Raw genomic sequence first — 20,757 nt, 5'->3', positions numbered from 1 at the left:
AGTAACCCATCCGCCGAGATGTAAATCAGGCCTTTGGTTCCAAATTGGTCCAGCCTGAGCCAGCCTCGCTTTCTGTGTACTGCCAATGCTTCTCTCCTCTATAGCAAGCCTGGGAGTGTCTTTCTGTCAGGCCGGACCCCGTTGCAAACTGAGGCAGGGACTCAGGACTGGCCTCCCATAGGACAGATGCCAGGTCACAGAACACAGGCTCGCTGCTCTCCGTACTCTCGACACTGGCTGCAGCACTGAGACCGGAACACGAACAGGGCTGGACGAGGGCGCAATCAATCGAAACGATGTTAAAGTTGCAATTTCTATCAGGTAAACAACTGCAGCACCCAGGCTTGAATCTTCATAGCAATGCACCTCTCCTCGTCCTGGGCCCAGCTCACGCTGCACCGGCAGCCAGGGCCAGCTGTAGGGCAGTGCGACTGATGCGGCCATACTGGGTGCTGACCTGGAAGAGGGCCCTGACCTGAGGTGGGGGCGCTGTGTTTAGTAATAACTTATGACTTAACCACATGCGTGCGGCGGCTTTTTTTCGCGCTGTGCGGCTTTTTAAAAAAAGCTGCGTTACATGACGAGCTGAGCTCGTCATGAGCATGCGAGCGGCACAACTCATGACAAGCTCAGCTCGTCATGAGCATGGTAGGGGTTAAATGCAGCTGATGCAGAGTTCCTTGTGCATCCAGATTTCAGGCAGCAATAAAAATGTCAAGATAACTCATGTGATTAATGTTCCTACTAGAGAGAGAGGTCAGAGTTGTGTCTAGTGGTAGTTTTGACTTGCTATAAAGTAGTGCAGAGGGTTAATATGCCTGCTGCAAAGAACAGATCAGTATTTAAAGTGGATAGCTGAGTGGATTAGGAAAGCCAGCCTTGACCAATGAATTAAAGCAAATGGAATTGTAGCGAGAGAGCGGGCATGGAGAGATGAGCAACCCTTTTGCCAGGTGATAGTGAGGGTATCTGAGGAGTAGGTCATGGGGAGGGTTCGGGGGGGGGGGGGGGGAGGGGGTCTAAAAAAGATTGTTGCTCTGGGTGCCACCAGTAATCCGGCCCTGTAGGCAGCTAAGAAATGAACCACCACCCCTGTGACGGAATCCAATGAAGCGCCTCGTCAGTCATAGGAGCCAGCTTGCTGATAATGCATGAGCTAGCATTTGAGTGCGGCGACAGCACTAAAATGCATTATTCTAACTACCAATGCCTGGCACTTGGCAGGGCAGCCCATTGCATCAACCCACCTGATAGTAATTATTGGTAAAAGGAAGGCTCGGGCCTTGAAAACCGGTGTCCCGGCTGGTGATATCTGGTAACTGTATAAATGTTCCATAAGACCTGAGCCGGCCTGCAGCATGAGCGAGCTGGGCCCAGGCCACCAATTTTCTGAGGGGTGCATGGAGCTGTGTGTATCAAGGCAATGCCAACGACAGTGCCCTTCTCATATTCCTCCTGCCTTGTCCCTTCCTGCTTGTTTCTGTCTGATTGGCCAGGGTAAAGTGGTTTTAGTCCTTCATTTTCATACAGCGGGCGCTGTTTTTAACACCCCTTTAGCCCCCCTTCCTTGCCCTCCCTTCACCCTCGGACCCCTGCCGGCACACATCAATAAAACCATAATTTGCGTACGGCAGCTAAGCTATCAGTGATTTGGGGGCGCTGAAGGGGTCTAGGGCAGATGCTGTTCAGCGGCCAGTTCCTGCTCATCCACTGACCAGTGTTCCCAAAAAAAGACCCCAGCTTACTCATTTAATTCACTACCATCAGTAAGGGCGCCAACTTTTTCTCCGCCCTCGTCCTGGTGCTAGCTCAGCAAAAGCCGGCTCAGCATAAGTCATCACATGGCTGGATATCCGTGGAAATGGTGTGGGCAGTTCGAAAATGGACTCTCTTCCCGTGCCCTTCGACCCCTGCATCCTTCCCGTCTTCCCACGTGGTGGGCCGATGCAGCCTCTGTGCAGGGTGTATTTTCTGCTCTGCAGGCTTCCTGGCCGCGTGCCACGCCAAAGTGACGCACGCGGCGCCCGGGCCCTCCACCCACTTCCGAGCCTGACGTGACTGCAGCGCCCCCAGGGGGGATGCTGCAACCCTCTCGGAAACACGGGCAGAGCGCGGGACGCCGGGTAAACAGCCGTGCCAGCGCCCCGGGCTGGCTCCCAGGGGCCCGGGCACAGCTGGGGCCAGGATGGGCAGAGCGAGGAAGGAGGGGGCGCGCTTGCATAAGTGGACCTCCACTTTTAGGAGGCAGACTTTTCGAAATGCCTGAGCCACAACGTTCAATGCAACACATTATGGAATGCAATGTGCATTATTTTGTAGAAAAGAAAAACACTGAAATACTGTGACGGTGAGCAGCGCAAAGCTCTAAAGTTTTGTGGGTCTACTCTTGACTGGCTCATCGAATAAAGCCGGCTTTGAATTGACTAGATCCTTAGGCACGTTTTTTTTTTTTACTTTGCATTCTGGGGGGCCATATGTAGGAAGCCTAATTGCGCTCACAAATGCGGAAATTCGCAGAATTTCAGCATTTGCGATCGCAATTAGAGCAGTGTGCTATGTAGCACACAAAAACCCACATGCAATATAAGGAATCGCAAAATTTGCGATTCCTTATTTTGCTATTGCATTTAAGGAATCGCAAATTGCGATTCCTTAAATGCAATGTAGGAAGCACCCAAGTGGTGCCAATTTTGGCTTAAGGAATCGCAAAATACCACCAACTTCAGGTTGGTGGTATTTTGCGATTTCTTTGAAAAATGCACTTTTTGGTATTTTTCAAAGTGCCATGTGGGTCACATACATACCCTTAGGGCATGTATGTGGGCCACATGTGCACACCTGTTAATTTCAGGGGTGCGAAAGGGTGTCCTATTGACACCCTTACAACCCTGAAATGTCTTACCATTCATTCCTATGGGCCTTCTAGCCCATAGGAATGAATTAGAAGGTATTCCTTATTTGCAAATCTCAATTTGCAATTCGCAAATAAGGAATAAGTGGGATTCGCAAAAAAATGTGCTAATCCTACCTACATTTCGTTTTGCGATCCTCTAATTGCGATTCCCTAAAAATTGCAATTTGAGAATCGCAAAACGAAATTTACCTACATATGCCCCTGGGTCTTGTAGTTCGGTTCATTCATTGTTAAATAAGGATTACACGACTCAGAGTGGAATCTCGTGGCTTATGTGCACAGGCAGAGACTTTTAGATCATGTTTCCACGGTTAGAGTGTCCCACTAATTCCTCACCTCCTCCCTGTGAATCAACGCGTTTCCCCCCGAGAGACAGAATGGATACAGTGCGTTGAAACACCTGGTCCCTCACGACTCGTGCCTCGTGAAGAAGTAATTCAACAGCATTCTAGGGTTTTTTAAAGCTCATTCATTGTCCTACTTCTTTGTTATTTAAATGATATTTTTGGTGTTTTTTATAAAGTGAAACTGTGTCGTAAATTGCAACAGGGGCATATGGCACAGTCAACCTGTGAGGCTACGAGGCCTGTGAGTATGTTAACAAAGCGACCTGAGAACAATAAGTGAGTAAAAATACTTGTAGAGTCTAGCATAGAGAAGGCACCATGGGCCCTCGTACAAGCAAGAAAAATAGCCCTTTTGACTGCTGTTGGGAGTACTAAAGCATACTAAATATCAGAGTGTAATGGGTCCCTCAGGGCTCTGGGCCCCGGTGTCACAGTACCTGCTGGACCAATGGTAGCTACGCCTTGGACCATGCAGCATCTGTCAGCAATGGAGGTGTGAGTATTACTTACGTGCCCCCATACGAAATATAGCAATAATCAGTATGCTCCTCTGGGCCCCGGTGCTACTGCACCTGCTGCACAAATGGTAGATACGCCCCAGGGTGGGTTCAGAAACACTTATCTTAGTGGCCAGATGTGGGCAGTGGAAGGGATTCCGCCAAGGTTGGGTGGAAGATTGTGAAGAGGTGGGCTTGTAGACCCTTCCTGAATTTCATCAATGAAAGAGCACGTCAAGGTTGGTAGGGAGGTAGTTCCAAAGTCTGGCTCCATATGCAGAGAAAACTTGCTGACTTGTATATTTGTGAGTATTTTTTCTTATTTCTGGCCTGCTCAGGGAAATGATGCTAACCGTGCAGACGCATCCTGATGTTTTGCATTTATGCACATGTTAATTTGCATTACTGCGGTTGATGCCCTACCGGGTCACATCACAAACGCGGGAGAAGATTCTGGTAGGGAGAGGGATCTAAAGCATTTTTTAAAATTCAGGGTACATGCATTTGACCTTTTGTGGATTGGTGGTTAGTAGAGGTGTTGCATGAAGAGCGGCTTTGGTGTCAGCGAGGAGTGAGAGGCCGGTTAGCAGTGCATAGACGTTGTCAATCTGTGATAAGATAAACGCCCTGACAGTGGACCGAAGTTCAGTTTGCTTTGCTATGTAGGATGAACCATGCAGTTTGTGCTTTTCCCTAACAAGATCCATGTAGTGCCTAGAAGGGCCAATGTTAAAACCTAAAGATTCAGCAGAGAATGAAAGTTGTGGAGAACTGCATCGTTTTGAATTCCTCCTGGCCGTAGGACGTGAAGGATCCTTCGTTTACGAGGGTGAACATTTCCTTTGATGGGTTAGGTTTCAAATTTGCTGCAGACGTCCAGGTCGGAATGTCATCGGAGACTAAGATTGTTGTTAGCGGACAATTATAGGCGTAGTTAAATGTCGTCAGTATACTACTGGATAGCAATATCTTTTTGATTGACCATTGATCCCGGCGATTCAAAACCATGGGAGTGAGAATAGAGCTTTGCGACACTAGAGAGAAACCGGAATTGGCAGAGAACTGGAGGTTTCCATCTATCCTATAGAAACTTTTTTTCAGCCAGAGGGGTTGGAAGTGAACTAATTTAGGATTGTGTCTGTGAGGCCCGTGCATGAAAGGAAACTTTTGAGTGAGCTCTCTAGCCGCTGTACTCCTACGTCAACTCATCCCGCGCGGAGCTTGTCTAGAACTCAACTCAAGCAATCCTTATGTCCCTACAAACTCATCCACTGTGCATGACTCCCTTACAGCTCAGCCCAAGTGGTGCCTCTCCAACAACTTATCCATGGTCAAAATTGTAAAAATAGTAGCCAGTGATGTACCTGTGTGTGAAGACATCAAATGACCTCCAGAGGACCTCATCCAATGCTTGACTCATTTGAGATTTGTGAAGCTCACGGTTACCCCTAAAAGGGGCGTCCTGGAGCTCAGCTGAAAAGAAAGTAGAAAGATGGTTCTTTGCAGAGATTGAAAAAAGATGTGTTTTTAGCTGCTTGTGAAATTGAATGAGTTGCATGAAGCTGAAGGGGCAGAGCGTACCAAGCTTTAGCTGTCATCGCGGAAGAAGATCGACTGCCTACTCGGTCCTTTCTATAACTAGGAAGAAACACGAAACTAAGAGAGCTAGAATCAAGAGCGCGTGGTGGATTGTGCAGGGAGAAGAGTGCAGACATGTAGTTGCTAGAATTAGGGCAAAAATAGCTTTGTGACTCAGACACAGAGCCGTAAAAAGGTTTCATTTAAAGAACATTTGCCAGTGAAGCTGAGCAAGATGGGAAGAGATGGAAGACCACCTAATCAAGCCCAAAATCAAGCAGCTTTAGTAGATTGAACCAACTAAGGTCTTAAAGTCCGAGAGCGGGGGAGGCCGGTGAGATGCAGGGATGTCATCTAGAGTTTATTAGAACCTGCAACAAAGATGTCCTGCAGGGAGAGGGAAGATATGGCAGGACTTTTCTAATGATGCTGAAATACAGTTCTATCAGCCATATTCATCAACCGGAATTGCGCTCGCAAATGGCCAGATTCTGAGAATCTGGCCATTTGCGAGTGCGATTTTTGCATTTGGGATTCATCATCCCAAATGCAAAAATCGCTATTTGCGAAATCGCATATTTGCGAGGAATTGGATTTAAGGAATCTCTAATAGAGATTCCTTAAATCCAATTCATCACCCTATTTGAAATTGCGAATTCACAATATTTGGTCGCAATTTACCACGAAATCTGACTTCGTGGTAAATTGCGAAAAAAGAGTAAAAAGCACTTTAGTGCATTTTTTTCTTTTGCATGTTACACACACACATGTCCTCTGGACATGTGTGTGCGCAACACCTGTTCAAATGTGCATTTGAGGGGTGCTACAGGGTGTCCTTTGGACACCCCTGGCACCCTTCAAATCGCAATCTTATTTGCGATTAGCAAATTGCTATTCGCAAATAAGGAATACTCCCCATTCATTCCTATGGGCCTTTTGGCCCATAGGAATGAATGGGGAGTTTTTCCTTATTTGCGATTAGCAATTTGCTAATCGCAAATAAGGAATCAGTAGGAATCGCAAAAATTTTTGCTAATCCTACATGAATCCCGTTTTGCGAGTCCTTAATAGCGAATCGCTATAATTCGCTATTAGGGCCTCGCAAAACGGGAGATTGATGAATATGGCTGAAAGTGTTTTTTTGTGAATCTCAAAAGATAGCCTAGTGTCAAAAATGTCCCCTCTGAATCTATGAACATTGAGCTGGTGCAGGTAGAGGGCCTGAAACACCAGGAGTCCATAACGCAGAATTGCCAAATTTCTTTCCAACATGCAGAATAAAACAGTTGACTCATCTAGGATGTAATCCTCCCAATGCTGGCAGTAAATTGGTCCTGAGATGAATGCACTTTGCCATCTAACCAGAGGATGATTTGCGTACCGTCCGCATGAACGAAAAACAATAGTCAAAAGGACTCTATCAAATACTCCAGAGGAGAGACATGGAAAGTACAGCCCTGAAGGTCCCTGCTTCCTCCTCCACATGTGCCTAAAAAAGCCAGATGTGTTTGTAAAGAAATAGAGAGGAGAAGGGGTGATAGAACTGACCCTCTAACTAACTTTGTTTCCATGGCCAAAGGTGTGAAAAATCCCTAACCTCTGATTGAATCTGAACACGTTTGTGTGAATTCACAAGGGAGTGTCTATGTGCGTCTGCTTTGGCAATTGTCTCTTTGTTGATGGCTCATTCCTTTAACCCGGTGGTCATAGTGTAAATCCGTGTGGTGCTCATCGCTAATGAAAAGGTGCTCTTCTCTGGATAAGGAAAGTCCTAGAAGATGGTGTACATTTTTGGCATGTTGTGATCCTTGAGCCACGGTAGCCACGCTTGGTCGTACTTGTGGAGGAGTGTGGCTCAATGGTTAGAGCGGCAGACCCTGATGCTGAGTTCTGGCCAGGGACCAGGGTTCGATTCCCGCCTCAGCGGGGTCTCGGGCTCAATTTCCTCGGACCTGTTAATTCTCGCCTCGGTGCCTATTCTAATCACGGGCCCCACACTGCCACTCTGGGCAATAGCTTGCTTAGCCTCCACACCGGCCCCAACAGGGCTAAGGATGCCTGGCTTCACCCTGGGGGTGCCCAGGAGTGGACACTTCACAGGGAAAGCCAGGAGGGGTTCCACAGCGGTATGAGTATCAGCGCCAGGAAGCCGTATAGGCGACACCGCAAGGTGACGTCTGGTGACAGTGCGCTCTATAAGTACCATGACATTTACATTTACATTTGTGGTAAGGACCTGTGGTGGTTGTACTTAGCATTAGTCGTAGGACCGGGTTAACCTGGAGTAGTGAAAGCCATCACAGGCACATGTGTAGTTTACTCGGGCATAGCAGTGTTCCTCATTGGCACAATGGTGACCTGGCATCCTGTGGGCATCCATGGCATATTGTGCATATCCATGACAAATTGTGGGTCCTTTGAGGCACAGTGGTAGCCATCACTTGCGTGTTAAAGACCTTCATGGCATTATGGTGACCTTGGCATGTCATGGGTATTCTTATCGTAATAGGAGCCTTATCAGGCATAGTGTTGGCTTTCCCAGGTATACTGATGGCTCTGGCGTAATGGTGGTCAGTTTTGGCTTATGGTCGCAATCCTTTGCTAGCGATGGCCATGCCTAGCATAAAGGCAACATTCCTAATTTGTTGTGGCTATCCCTGGTGTATGGTATAGACCGCTGGCATATGATTTAAATATCTGGCACAAGTAGTAAACTCTGTCCAAGTGAACCATGGGTTCCCGGCGTGAGCAAAAAGGTAAGCTGACATGAGTACCAAACTCTGGTATGTACCTAAAACCCTTCTCTTATATTTGTTGTTAAAGAAAGAGTTATTTACAAACAATGACCGTCTTTTGAGTGGTGGAATTGAGTTAATTTGCCCAAACAAAAAAACTGGTATTTGAGAGCAAAATGTGAGTAGTTTCAGAAAAGGCTAAGCTGGTGTATGAAGAAAATTAGTTAAGTTAGCCCGAAAGAAAAGTTAGCATCTGAGGCCAAACTGTCTAAATTGTTTTTCATAGTATATTAAAAGTTAATATTGGATTTGCTAATGCTGAGTTGAAGGCCTTTGCTGCTGACAATGTTTCCTTGATGCCAGAGAGTACGTCTCCCATAGTTTTTAGGTCTCGTGACCTATCAATGCGCAAGCATTGAGGTCACAAGACTATAGGGCTTTAAACAGACTTTAACTGACTGGCGATTTGGTCCTGTGCCCGTGCGCTTTTAGGTCAATGCGCAAGCGCATTGACCTAAAATGCGCGTGCACAGCATCAAATTGTCAGCCATCTGTTGCCCAGCTTGGTGCCGCTCCACCCCCTGCAGCATCAAAGGCTTTCACGGCCGGCCAGCCGTGCTTTCAGTTTCACGGCCGCCCGGCCGTGTGAAGTGCTGCTGTGTCGCATTTCTCCTCCCCCCTCCCCACAGCAATGCCCTCCGTCTTGTTTCTCTCTCTCTCTTCTGCTTTGATCTCTTGCTATTTTTTCTGTTCCACTTTTATCTTCCATAATTTTCCTCCTACTTCTTTTTTTCATCTCTCCATTCTATTTTAATTTTTCCGCTTTCATTCTCTACTTTAAATGAGAATTATGATGAGTGATAAAACATTTGTTGGCAATTTGTTAATCCTGTAAGCATCCCTATCGTTTTTCTGTTAAATTGTAAAATCTAACCTCTAATATGTACTGTTACATGTCTTTCCATTGATTTACAAATGGGGAACTCCAAGTCTAGCCCTAGACCTTAGCCTACACTTATCCTTTACCCATATCCTGTTTACCAGGCCGGTCGCTCCCCTCACCGCCACGCAGCCCCCTGTGTGACCACTGACCGCTGCTGCATTGTGTCTGCCTGTGTTAAGAATGACTGTGCCCTCCTTTTCTTCTGTACCCACGAGTGAGTGATTCTAATGCCCAGCTCTGCTGATACAAGGCTTCTAGACAATATACACAACCACCCCATCCACCACCGCATCCACCATCACCACATCCACCGCATCCTCCACCATCACATCCACCACCACATCCACCATCACCTCCACATCCACCATGACATCCACCACCACCACATCCACCACCGCATCCACCACCACCGCATCCACCACCACCACCACCACCACCACCACCAGTACATCCACCACCACATCCACTACCACCACCACCCCATCCACCACTACCACCACCACCGCATCCACCACCGCATCCACCACATCCACCGCATTCACCACCACATCCACCGCATACACCACCACATCCACCATCACCACCACATCAACCACCACCACATCCACCACCACCACCACCACATCCACCATCACATCCACATCCACCACCACATCCACCACCACATCCACCATCACCTCCACATCCACCATGACATCCACCGCCACATCCACCACCACATCCACCACCATCACATCCACCACCGCCACATCCACCACCACATCCACCACCGCTTCCACCACCACCACTTCCACCACCACCACCACCACTGCATCCACCACCACCACATCCACCACCACTACATCCACCACCACCACTACATCCACCACCACATCCACCACCACCACCACCCCATCCACCACCACCACCGCATCCACCACCACCGCATCCACCACCACCACCACCACATCCACCATCACCTCCACATCCCCATGACATCCACCGCCGCATCCACCACCACCGCATCCACCACCACCACCACACCCACCACCACCACCACACCCACCACCACTACATCCACCACCACATCCACCACAACCACCACCCCATCCACCACCACCACATCCACCACCACATCCACCATCACCTCCACATCCACCATGACATCCACCGCCACATCCACCACCACATCCACCACATCCACCACCATCACATCCACCACCGCCACATCCACCACCACCGCCACATCCACCACCACCCCCACCACCACCGCATCCACCACCACCGCATCCACCACCCCCACCACCACTACCCCCACCACCACTACATCCACCACCACCACAACCACCACCCCATCCACCACTACATCCACCACCCCATCCACCACTACATCCACCACCACATCCACCACAACCACCACTGCATCCGCCACCACCACCGCATCCACCACCACCACCGCATCCACCACCACATCCACCGCATCCACCACCACCGCATCCACCACCACATCCACCATCACCACCACATCCACCATCACATCCACCACCACCACCACATCCACCATCACTTCCACAACCACCACCACCACCACATCCACCATCACCTCCACATCCACCATCACCTCCACATCCACCATGACATCCACCACCACCACATCCACCACATCCGCATCCACCACCACCGCATCCACCACCACCACCACACCCACCACCACTACATCCACCACCACATCCACTACATCCACCACCCCATCCACCACAACCACCACCCCATCCACCACAACCACCACCCCATCCACCACCACCACCGCATCCACCACCACCACCGCATCCACCATCACCACATCCACCGCATCCACCACCACCGCATCCACCATCACATCCACCATCACCACCACATCCACCATCACATCCACCACATCCACCACAACCACCACCCCATCCACCACTACATCCACCACAACATCCGCCACAAAATACAACCCATCCACCACCACCACCGCATCCACCACCACCGCATCCACCACCACATCCACCGCATCCACCACCACCGCATCCACCACCACATCCACCATCACCATCACATCCACCACCACCACCAAATCCACCATCACCTCCACAACCACCACCACATCCACCATCACCTCCACATCCACCATGGCATCCACCACCACCACATCCACATCCACCACCACCGCATCCAACACCACCACACCCACCACCACTACATCCACCACCACATCCACCTCAACCACCACCCCATCCACCACCACCACCGCATCCACCACCACCACCGCATCCACCATCACCACATCCACCGCATCCACCACCACCGCATCCACCACCACCGCATCCACCACCACATCCACCATCACCACCACATCCACCACCACCACATCCACCACCACCACATCCACCATCACCTCCACATCCACCATGACATCCACCACATCCACCACCACCGCATCCACCACCACCACCGCATCCACCATCACCACATCCACCGCATCCACCACCACAGCATCCACCATCACATCCACCATCACCACCACATCCACCATCACATCCACCACCACCACATCCACCACAACCACCACCCCATCCACCACTACATCCACCACCACATCCACCACAAACAACAACCCATCCACCACCACCACCGCATCCACCACCACCGCATCCACCACCACATCCACCACCACCACCGCATCCACCACCACATCCACCATCACCACCACATCCACCATCACATCCACCACCACCACCAAATCCACCATCACCTCCACAACCACCACCACATCCACCATCACCTCCACATCCACCATGGCATCCACCACCACCACCACATCCACCACATCTGCATCCACCACCACCCCATCCACCACCACCACCGCATCCACCACCACCACCGCATCCACCATCACCACATCCACCGCATCCACCACCACCGCATCCACCACCACATCCACCATCACCACCACATCCACCATCACATCCACCACCATCACATCCACCACCACCACATCCACCATCACCTCCACATCCACCATGACATCCACCACATCCACCACCACCACCGCATCCACCATCACCACATCCACCGCATCCACCACCACCGCATCCACCATCACATCCACCATCACCACCACATCCACCATCACATCCACCACCACCACATCCACCACAACCACCACCCCATCCACCACTACATCCACCACCACATCCACCACAAACAACAACCCATCCACCACCACCACCGCATCCACCACCACCGCATCCACCACCACATCCACCGCATCCACCACCACCGCATCCACCACCACATCCACCATCACCACCACATCCACCATCACATCCACCACCACCACCACCAAATCCACCATCACCTCCACATCCACCATGGCATCCACCACCACCACATCCACCACATCCGCATCCACCACCACTGCATCCAACACCACCACCACACCCACCACCACTACATCCACCACCACATCCACCTCAACCACCACCCCATCCACCACCACCACCGCATCCACCACCACCACCGCATCCACCATCACCACATCCACCGCATCCACCACCACCGCATCCACCATCACCACCACATCCACCATCACATCCACCACCACCACATCCACCATCACATCCACCACCACCACATCCACCATCACCTCCACATCCACCACCACCGCATCCACCACCACCACCACACCCACCACCACTACATCCACCACCACATCCACTACAGCCACCACCACATCCACTACAACCACCACCCCATCCACCACTACCACCACCATCGCATCCACCACCACATCCACCGCAACCACCACCACATCCACCATCACCACCACATCCACCATCACCACCACATCCACCATCACATCCACCACCACCACCACATCCACCACCACATCCACCATCACCTCCACATCCACCATCACCTCCACATCCACCATGACATCCACCGCCTCATCCACCACCATCACATCCACCACATCCACCACCACATCCACCACCACATCCACCCCCACATCCACCATCACCACCACCACCACATCCACTACCACATCCACCACCACCATATCCCCCAGATCCACCACCACCACATCTATATGTGTGTGGCTCTGTGTGTGTTTAGGTGCAAATGCAATGTTCTTGGATTTTCGTCACAATAAAATACACTGAACATAATCTTCACAAAAGTTATTTACAAACATTTAAGCTATTGCCATTATAAATTACAATAACTTTTATTTAAGTATTAATTATTTACAAAATTAAAAGCCATTGTTATTTGTAATATCAATACATCTAAGTCACGTAAATACAACACACATTGCATTACAAATGCTATAGGTGTCACATTTGCAAAAGTTAAAACTATTGACATTGTAACTGACAAAGCTATTAATTTTGCTACTTTCAAAACCAACACATAAATAAAAAAAGTGTCATTTAGAATACCAATAGCTCAAACTTTCCTAATGCGAGACCTATTGCATTTCCAATGCTTGTTATTTTGTGAGTCCTATAATAGTTTTTCATCTTCCATATTGATACATCCATTTATGGTTTTGTCGTTGCCGCTGCTGTCCGAGCCCTCGGCCTCTAACAACAGCGTAATGAGAGAGATGCTTGCTCTCAGAACTTCTAAAGTCGCTGTAACCTCAGGGGTGGCTTGAGCGCCCGTTTAGACCTCAACGGATGGAATACTCGTGTCACAAACGTGACGGATATCCCGTTTACCGTATTATGATCTCCATAGAATATTTTATTTATTTATTTATTTTTAAAGTTTTATATAGCGCGAACAAGACCCTTACGGGTATCAGAGCGCTTTACAGTACATGTTTATAGGTAAAACAAATCGATAAAAATAAGCAGGACCAAAAGAAAACCAAGAGCATTACAATCGGAGTAGGGGCATATCAGAAAAAAAAATGTTCAACCAACTATTGTGGACTCTGCGAAATCCCTTGGCATAACTTTGGATTGTAAACGTAATATGCAGAAGCACATTAGTAATGCTACGAAGGGAGCAAACTTTCAGATCAACACACTAAGGAAGCTTAAGCCCTTCCTACCCTCAAATGACTTCAAGTTAGCAGTGCAGGCCTTAGTTCTACCACGGTTGGACTATGGTAGTGTCTCGTTATGTGGTCATTGTAATACAGTGATGGAGTATTCCCCTCCGCCAAGATCTAAATCAGGTCCTTAGAGTTCGGTGGATGTGGAACCGCGTTACTGTGTATATAATGCACCTGTAATACATGAAACAGGATACTATGTCTCGTTTGTGACAGAGTGTCCCATTCGCCAAACTGTAATGCAGGTCCTGAGTCCTGTGGTCTGCTTAACTTAAGGGATAGTTCTGCTGCCTACATCCTGAAGTTGTGATATATATATATATATATATATATATATATATATATATATATATATATATATATATAGCTTTTTTCCATCTCTGCCACATCATAATAGATTTTCAGTCATCATAAGAAACTTGGAATCCACATAAAATCGCAGAATGAAAAACTGAAAGGTAGCGGGAGATAAAAGTGAAGAAAGATGCTCTACTCACCTTGAAAAGTGATGGAAGGTCATTTCAAATTGGACACCAAGATTATGTGATCTGCATGTAAAACCAGTGGCTTTTTAACCAATGTACATATAAATGGTGCTACAATATGCCCCACCACGTTTTTTTCAGATTGTTTTGTGTATAAACCCTAGCGCCCCTGAGAACAATCAGACTTGCCTTGAATGTTTATTAGGTTCCTTTTTTAGGAAACCTGTTTGAGAATGTGTATTGTAAAATGCATAATTTGCCCTCAACTTATAAAAAAAAATTGTGGGATGAGATGTCCATCGGCCGCTTTGATGGAAGTTGCTGGCTCAAATTTGGGCAGGCTAATTTTACCTTTTGTGCTGTTCATCGCCACCACAACTAACACCTTCTCTGTCTGTGTTGTAGACATGATTGGTCAGAGGAGCAAAGCCAATAAGACCCCAAGTGAAGGAAAGGTGGTGACCGGCCGAGAAACACTGCGCCTACGAACGAAGGGCGCAGCCACCGTGGAGGAGGCGGTAAATTACGTTTTAGTCTTTAAATAAAGAGACATATCTGCTTGATGCAAAAAAATTTCAGGCAGCATCACTGTGATTGTGTATCAATGAAACACTAAATTGCTTGGCAAGAAATTATGCTGCACATTATGTGATTGATTTATGCAGCATATTATGTATCATTTTCTCTTGCAATCATGCAATTTCAATCCACATATGTATTGAAACAAATATTTCCCAATAATCTAGGAAATATAGGGCCAGATGTAGGACGGCAAATACCGGTCGTTAACGGCCGATTTCGGCCGTTACCGACCGGTATTTGCAGATGGAGATGTAGGGGCCTGAAAATGTAACAAATCGGTATATTTACCGAATCTGTAAATTTACTGATTCGGTAAAATACCGAATCGGTATATTTACTGAATCGGAAAATCTACATGTAGGTGGCTCTGTAATCAGTGCCACAGGCCCTTACCGATTCGTTATTTACCACCAAATACTATTTGGTGCTAAATAACGAATTCCTGTGTAAATGCACATCTGTGCATGTGCACCTGTGCCATGTGGCACACATACATGCCCTAAGGGCATGTATGTGTGTAACATGGCACACAAGCCAGAATCAGGGGTGCAACAGGGTGTCAAAGTGACACCCTGTCCCCCTTGCAAATTCGGTATTTTTACTGAATCGGTATTTACCGATTCAGTAATTAACATTGATTCCTATGTGCCTCAAGGCCCATAGGAATCAATGGCAATTACCGAATCGGTAAATACGGATTCGGTAATTACCGAATCTTACAGAATCGGTAAAAAATACCAAATTTTTAACTACATCTTATTTACCGAATCTAGAATACTGAATTGGTAAAATTCGGTATTCTAGAGTCGGTAAATGAGAATTACCTACATCTAGCCCATAGTTCCTTAAGAAAGACAACTCTATACCTTTAGCAGATAATTTAATAATAATGAATTTGACTTATTGGGATATAGAACAAAAGTTTATCCAAAAGTACATATTATTGATCTCAACAGAACACACGCCTACATGTACACCAATTGAGCAATAAAAGCTGCACCTCTTTTATGCTAATTATCCCAGCTTTATTTTGGAAACCTGACTCTAAAAGCTCTGAACCAAGTATATTCTCATTTCAAAACATGCATACCAGCAGTATCACGTCAAATCATTCTCTACAATATTCAGATGTATACGCATCAAAATCTGTAGCACAATGTAACAAAAAAACAAGTACAGTATCACAAAGTTTTTCTTAGAACCCTACAGTCAGTTATGCCAAATGCAGAGGATGCTGAATACAGGGCTTCCTCCCCTTGATTCCATCTCCAGAATACTGAGGCTGCCTGGTCTTTATTCCACCTCACGCCTCTTCCTTCCACCACCCTACACTTCCTGCCTCTTTATCTCTTGTTGGTTCTTTTTCATCCCTGCTTTCAAACTTCCTTACTCTTTGATTCTCCAGTCATTCCTCCTTATATCACACTTTCTTTCTCTCTCTTACTGTGTGCCAAAGTCTGATGATGCGCAATAACTCCATGTCCATAAAAATGAACGCCTGTGCCCATCACCTAAGACCACCAGCACAATTTAAGCACTGTTCTGCTGACTGAAAATAAAGGAAGATGTAAGGACATCAGATATCACCTTTCTTGGATAATCCATACTATGTAACTGGTACTTGATGGTAATGGGGGGGCAGGTGGAGAGGGGCACCGGGTGCTACAGCACTCCCCAACCCTATTGATGTTTTTATTTTTTCTGTTTAATATTACAAGTTTATCGCTCACACTGTGAAAAAACGTCTTACTTTGCTGTTCCGAAATGGCTGAATGGACATGCAAAGCAGCCATTTGATTGCAAGGAGTGTTTCTTTCATTTCTACTGTGACGCAGTGCTTGCATTGTGCCAGTGTTTTCCGGTGCTCAGCACCAGCACTTATTTCTAAACATCAAAAAGTATTTATGGGATTACACCACATGATAACGCTGTGTGTCTATTTTCAGCTGAATCTATCAATGCAGTGTTTATCTGAAAATGATAAAAAATAACGCCTAAGTAATACTGGTACTGACATTGGCATGGTTGTTGGTGGTGCAGGCTGCAGCGGACCCTTGCGAAGTTCCTTTGGCCCGGGCACTTAATTGTTTACAAATTAAGCACTGCTGTGATGCACCGTTGTAACCAGGTGACTTTCCCTTGCAGCCCAGCGAATTTGAGGAGGAAGCCTCGAAGAAGGTGGATGATCTGCTGGAGAGTTATATGGGCATTCGAGACGTGGAGCTGGGTGAGGCTTATGGAGGGCCGCGATCTAGCATCATCCGCAGTAAAACATGAGCTAAACGAAGACGCGTGCATAGCAAGAACTGCAAAGCATGCATTGCTTGGGCTGCAAAGCATAGCTTCTTCAGGTGTTGGGTTCTGAAGCATGTATAGCCTTTTGATGGGCCTGATGGGCATACTGAATGGCCTGCAAAGCATGTGTTTGATGGGCATTAACGAGCACACGGAATGGCTGTCGAGCATGAATTTGATTAGCTGTGAATCCCACACTGGATGGGCTTTAGCACATGCAATTGGTGGTCCAGAAAGATTATATTGGATGAGTTGTGATTCCGCTGTCAGCTGTGGGTCATGCATTGGGTAGTTTGGAAGATTGAACAGGACGAGTTTTAAAGTATATATTTGGTAAGAATGTTCAGTATGCAGTGAATGTATTGTAAGGCAGCATTTGATTGGCTGTAAGCATGCACTGTACAGGTTGTAAATAAGCAGTGAATTGGTCTGAAGGCTTCATTTCATCGGCTCTAAACATGCACAGAATAGGTTGTGAAGTAGGTAATGGTTTGCCTGTAAGACTGCATCCGGTGGGCCATAAGGGTGCAGACGATAGGCTGTAAAGTAGGCACTGGACAAGCTGAAAGCGTGCATATGATAGTTTGTAAAGTAGGCACTGGACGAACTGTAAGCGTACATATGATAGGTTATAAAGTAGGCATTGGACAAGCTGAAAGCGTGCATATGATGGATTGTAAAGTAGGCCTTGGATGAGGTGTACGCATGCATATGATAGGTTGTAAAGTAGGCACTGGACAAGCTGAAAGCGTGCATATGATGGATTGTAAAGTAGGCACTGGACAAGCTGAAAGCGTGCATATGATAGTTTGTAAAGTAGGCACTGGACGAACTGTAAGCGTACATATGATAGGTTATAAAGTAGGCATTGGACAAGCTGAAAGCGTGCATATGATGGGTTGTAAAGTAGGCCTTGGATGAGGTGTACGCATGCATATGATAGGTTGTAAAGTAGGTATTGGACGAGTTGTAAGCGTACATAGGAATGCTTGCATGGATAAGCAGAAACGCATGCATTGGATAGAAGCTAAGGTGCTAAAAACTCTAGCATAGATAGGATGTGAAGCAGACATATCTCAGTCTGAGTGTGTGGGGCAAGTAGGTGAATGGCAATAACATTTAGAGACTGATAGGAAAAAAACTGGAACAAAGAGAGTGAGGAAGGAATATGCAGAGAAAAAAGATTAAAAAAGAAAGTTGGATCGAGAGAGAGACTGACCTGGAAGACGTGAAGCAGGGTACAAATAGGGAATTTGTAAAATTAAATAAGTCTTCCCATTCGTCTAATGTCATCTACTCTTTTGATTCGCTTCCAGCCTCAACTATGGTAGAGACAGCCAAGGACAAACAGTGCCCGGAGGACTTTGTCCACGGTCTGGACGCCATCTTTGGAGAGTTTGCTTTCCCGGAGGAGTTTGTGGTTGAAGTCTGGAGGGCGATTCACGAGGCAAAGAGCGAGCGATGAGAAATCGAGAAAGTGGGGCCACCAGCTTCCACATTCGTATAGCCCAGCCGCCCATCCATTCTCTTCCCAAAAAGACTCACCTTGGCATGTTCCCAAAACCCTATTGACACACTTCTCGCTCCTAAACATTATCCTGATCTCTAGCGCCCAGATACCCTCTTGGGTGATTAACTGTGCTATACAAATCGACTGATTGATTGATTGTTTGATTGAGACACCTCTGCCTTATCCGAAAAACTCCGAGCTACAACTGAATGATGTCATGGTGTCTCTGTGGGTCTTACTCACCCAATCAGATGTCCTCAGGGAAAGGGGCATTCAAGAATCTTGATTGCGGATTACAGATGAAAGGAGTTTGGGAAAAGAGAACCAGACACCTTCAAGCAAATGAACACTATGGAATCCTGATTGTTTGTGATTGTAATTGTTGGGCGCACAGCGAAAAGAAAACTAGACACCACAACGCAAATGCCCACTCCAGAATCCTGGTTCTTGATGTTTTTTTGATGATAATGCTGGTTTGGGTAAAGAGTAGCTGCTACTATAAGACGAGGGTACAGTCTGAAATGCCTTTTAAAGTAGGTTGTGTGAGTTTAAGAAAAAAATAACTACACACCATAAAATAAAGGTATATTCTAGAACTCCTGCTGTTTGTTGGAGATGCAAAATTTGGTGAAGAAAATCAGACATCACCAATAAAGCAGAATTCTACAGTCATTGGTGGTCCTTTACATGCTGAATTGGTTACAAAAAATAATCCACCATCAAACACAAGCAACATCCTGAAGTGTTGGCCCTTTGACCCCATCACATAATAGAACACTCTGTTCTTTCTCTAAAGTTAGTCCCTCTTGCCCCTGTGTTAAGAGCTCCCTGCCTTCCTTTTCTATTTTAAGTATACGCCATCTTATGCCAACAGCTTGCCTGTGCTTGACTTACAAGTCGTAGGAAGTCTACCACTTATGTTCCTTTCCCAAAGCTCACACTACGGTCTCCTACAATAAAAAACTCCCCTATTGCCCACATCAAGTCAGTCGCCTCTGCTGATGGAAGGGCCAGAATAGTTTAATCTCAGGTACAACACCAATTATTTCCATGGGTTGATGCTACTGACTCTGTTTGGACCTGGATTCCATAGTAACTTAAATGTTTCCAAGTAACAGAAATAAATCTGTATCAGATATCTGCCTCTTGACCTGGCCTGTGTTGTCATTTATAATCGTACAGCCTGTGTGTGCGTCAGGTACTTCAAGTCGCTGGTGGGCACAAACTTTGTTTTTCTCAGAAGAACGCTGTCTTCATTTTCTTCATTTAAGAGCTGTGCATAACTACCGACTGGGAAACTACCATTGTAAGTTACCTGGTAACACACAAGTAGTTACCTAGGACACAGATTGTCTCTGTAAGCATCAAATATGACCCAGTGCAGTCACAGTGGCAGTAAAGTGGTACTTTACCAGGAGATGTGAAGATCCAACCTCAGCCCTGGATGGGACCAACATTCAGCACATAAACAAAGGGAAAGATTCAGCATTTCAGAATGCGAGGCCCTCGAGAGAAGAGAAAGGGACCCCTCAAAGGGGTGGGACCAGGGAGGACATTGCAGGTTCCTCTCAGCAGGAGAACCAAGGCATTTTAGAAGGTATTGTACATCAGAACACCACCACCCAAGATACACCATCTGCAGCCAACTATGTTAGATAAACAATACTTCTAACAATAGAAATCACATGTGTGGGCAGACTCTCTCACGTACACATATAACCTCATACTTTAAAAAAATGCACTGTGGGAAAAAAAAAATCTCTAAGCAAAGATTACACACACAGTCACTTATGAATATAC

At 47.0% G+C, this 20,757-nt stretch overlaps 1 protein-coding gene across 1 annotated transcript in view; it reads left to right on the top strand.

Annotated features, from left to right (window-relative positions):
- The window catches only part of GIPC3 (GIPC PDZ domain containing family member 3), a 61,548-nt gene extending 41,451 nt beyond the window's left edge, over positions 1-20,097 (top strand). The window contains exons 4-6 of the mRNA XM_086947116.1: positions 14,976-15,088; positions 17,298-17,379; positions 18,764-20,097. Of these exons, the coding sequence (XP_086803242.1) occupies positions 14,976-15,088; positions 17,298-17,379; positions 18,764-18,912 (344 nt within the window). The 3' untranslated portion in view covers positions 18,913-20,097. The remainder of the gene's footprint in view (positions 1-14,975; positions 15,089-17,297; positions 17,380-18,763) is intronic.
- Positions 20,098-20,757: the final 660 nt, after the last annotated feature.

This window comes from Lissotriton vulgaris, chromosome 12 (genome assembly GCF_964263255.1).
Source record: "Lissotriton vulgaris chromosome 12, aLisVul1.2, whole genome shotgun sequence".
NCBI classification, from domain to species: domain Eukaryota; kingdom Metazoa; phylum Chordata; class Amphibia; order Caudata; family Salamandridae; genus Lissotriton; species Lissotriton vulgaris.
Note: the sequence above shows the minus strand (reverse complement) of the source record. Positions and strands in the feature narration are given on the sequence as shown.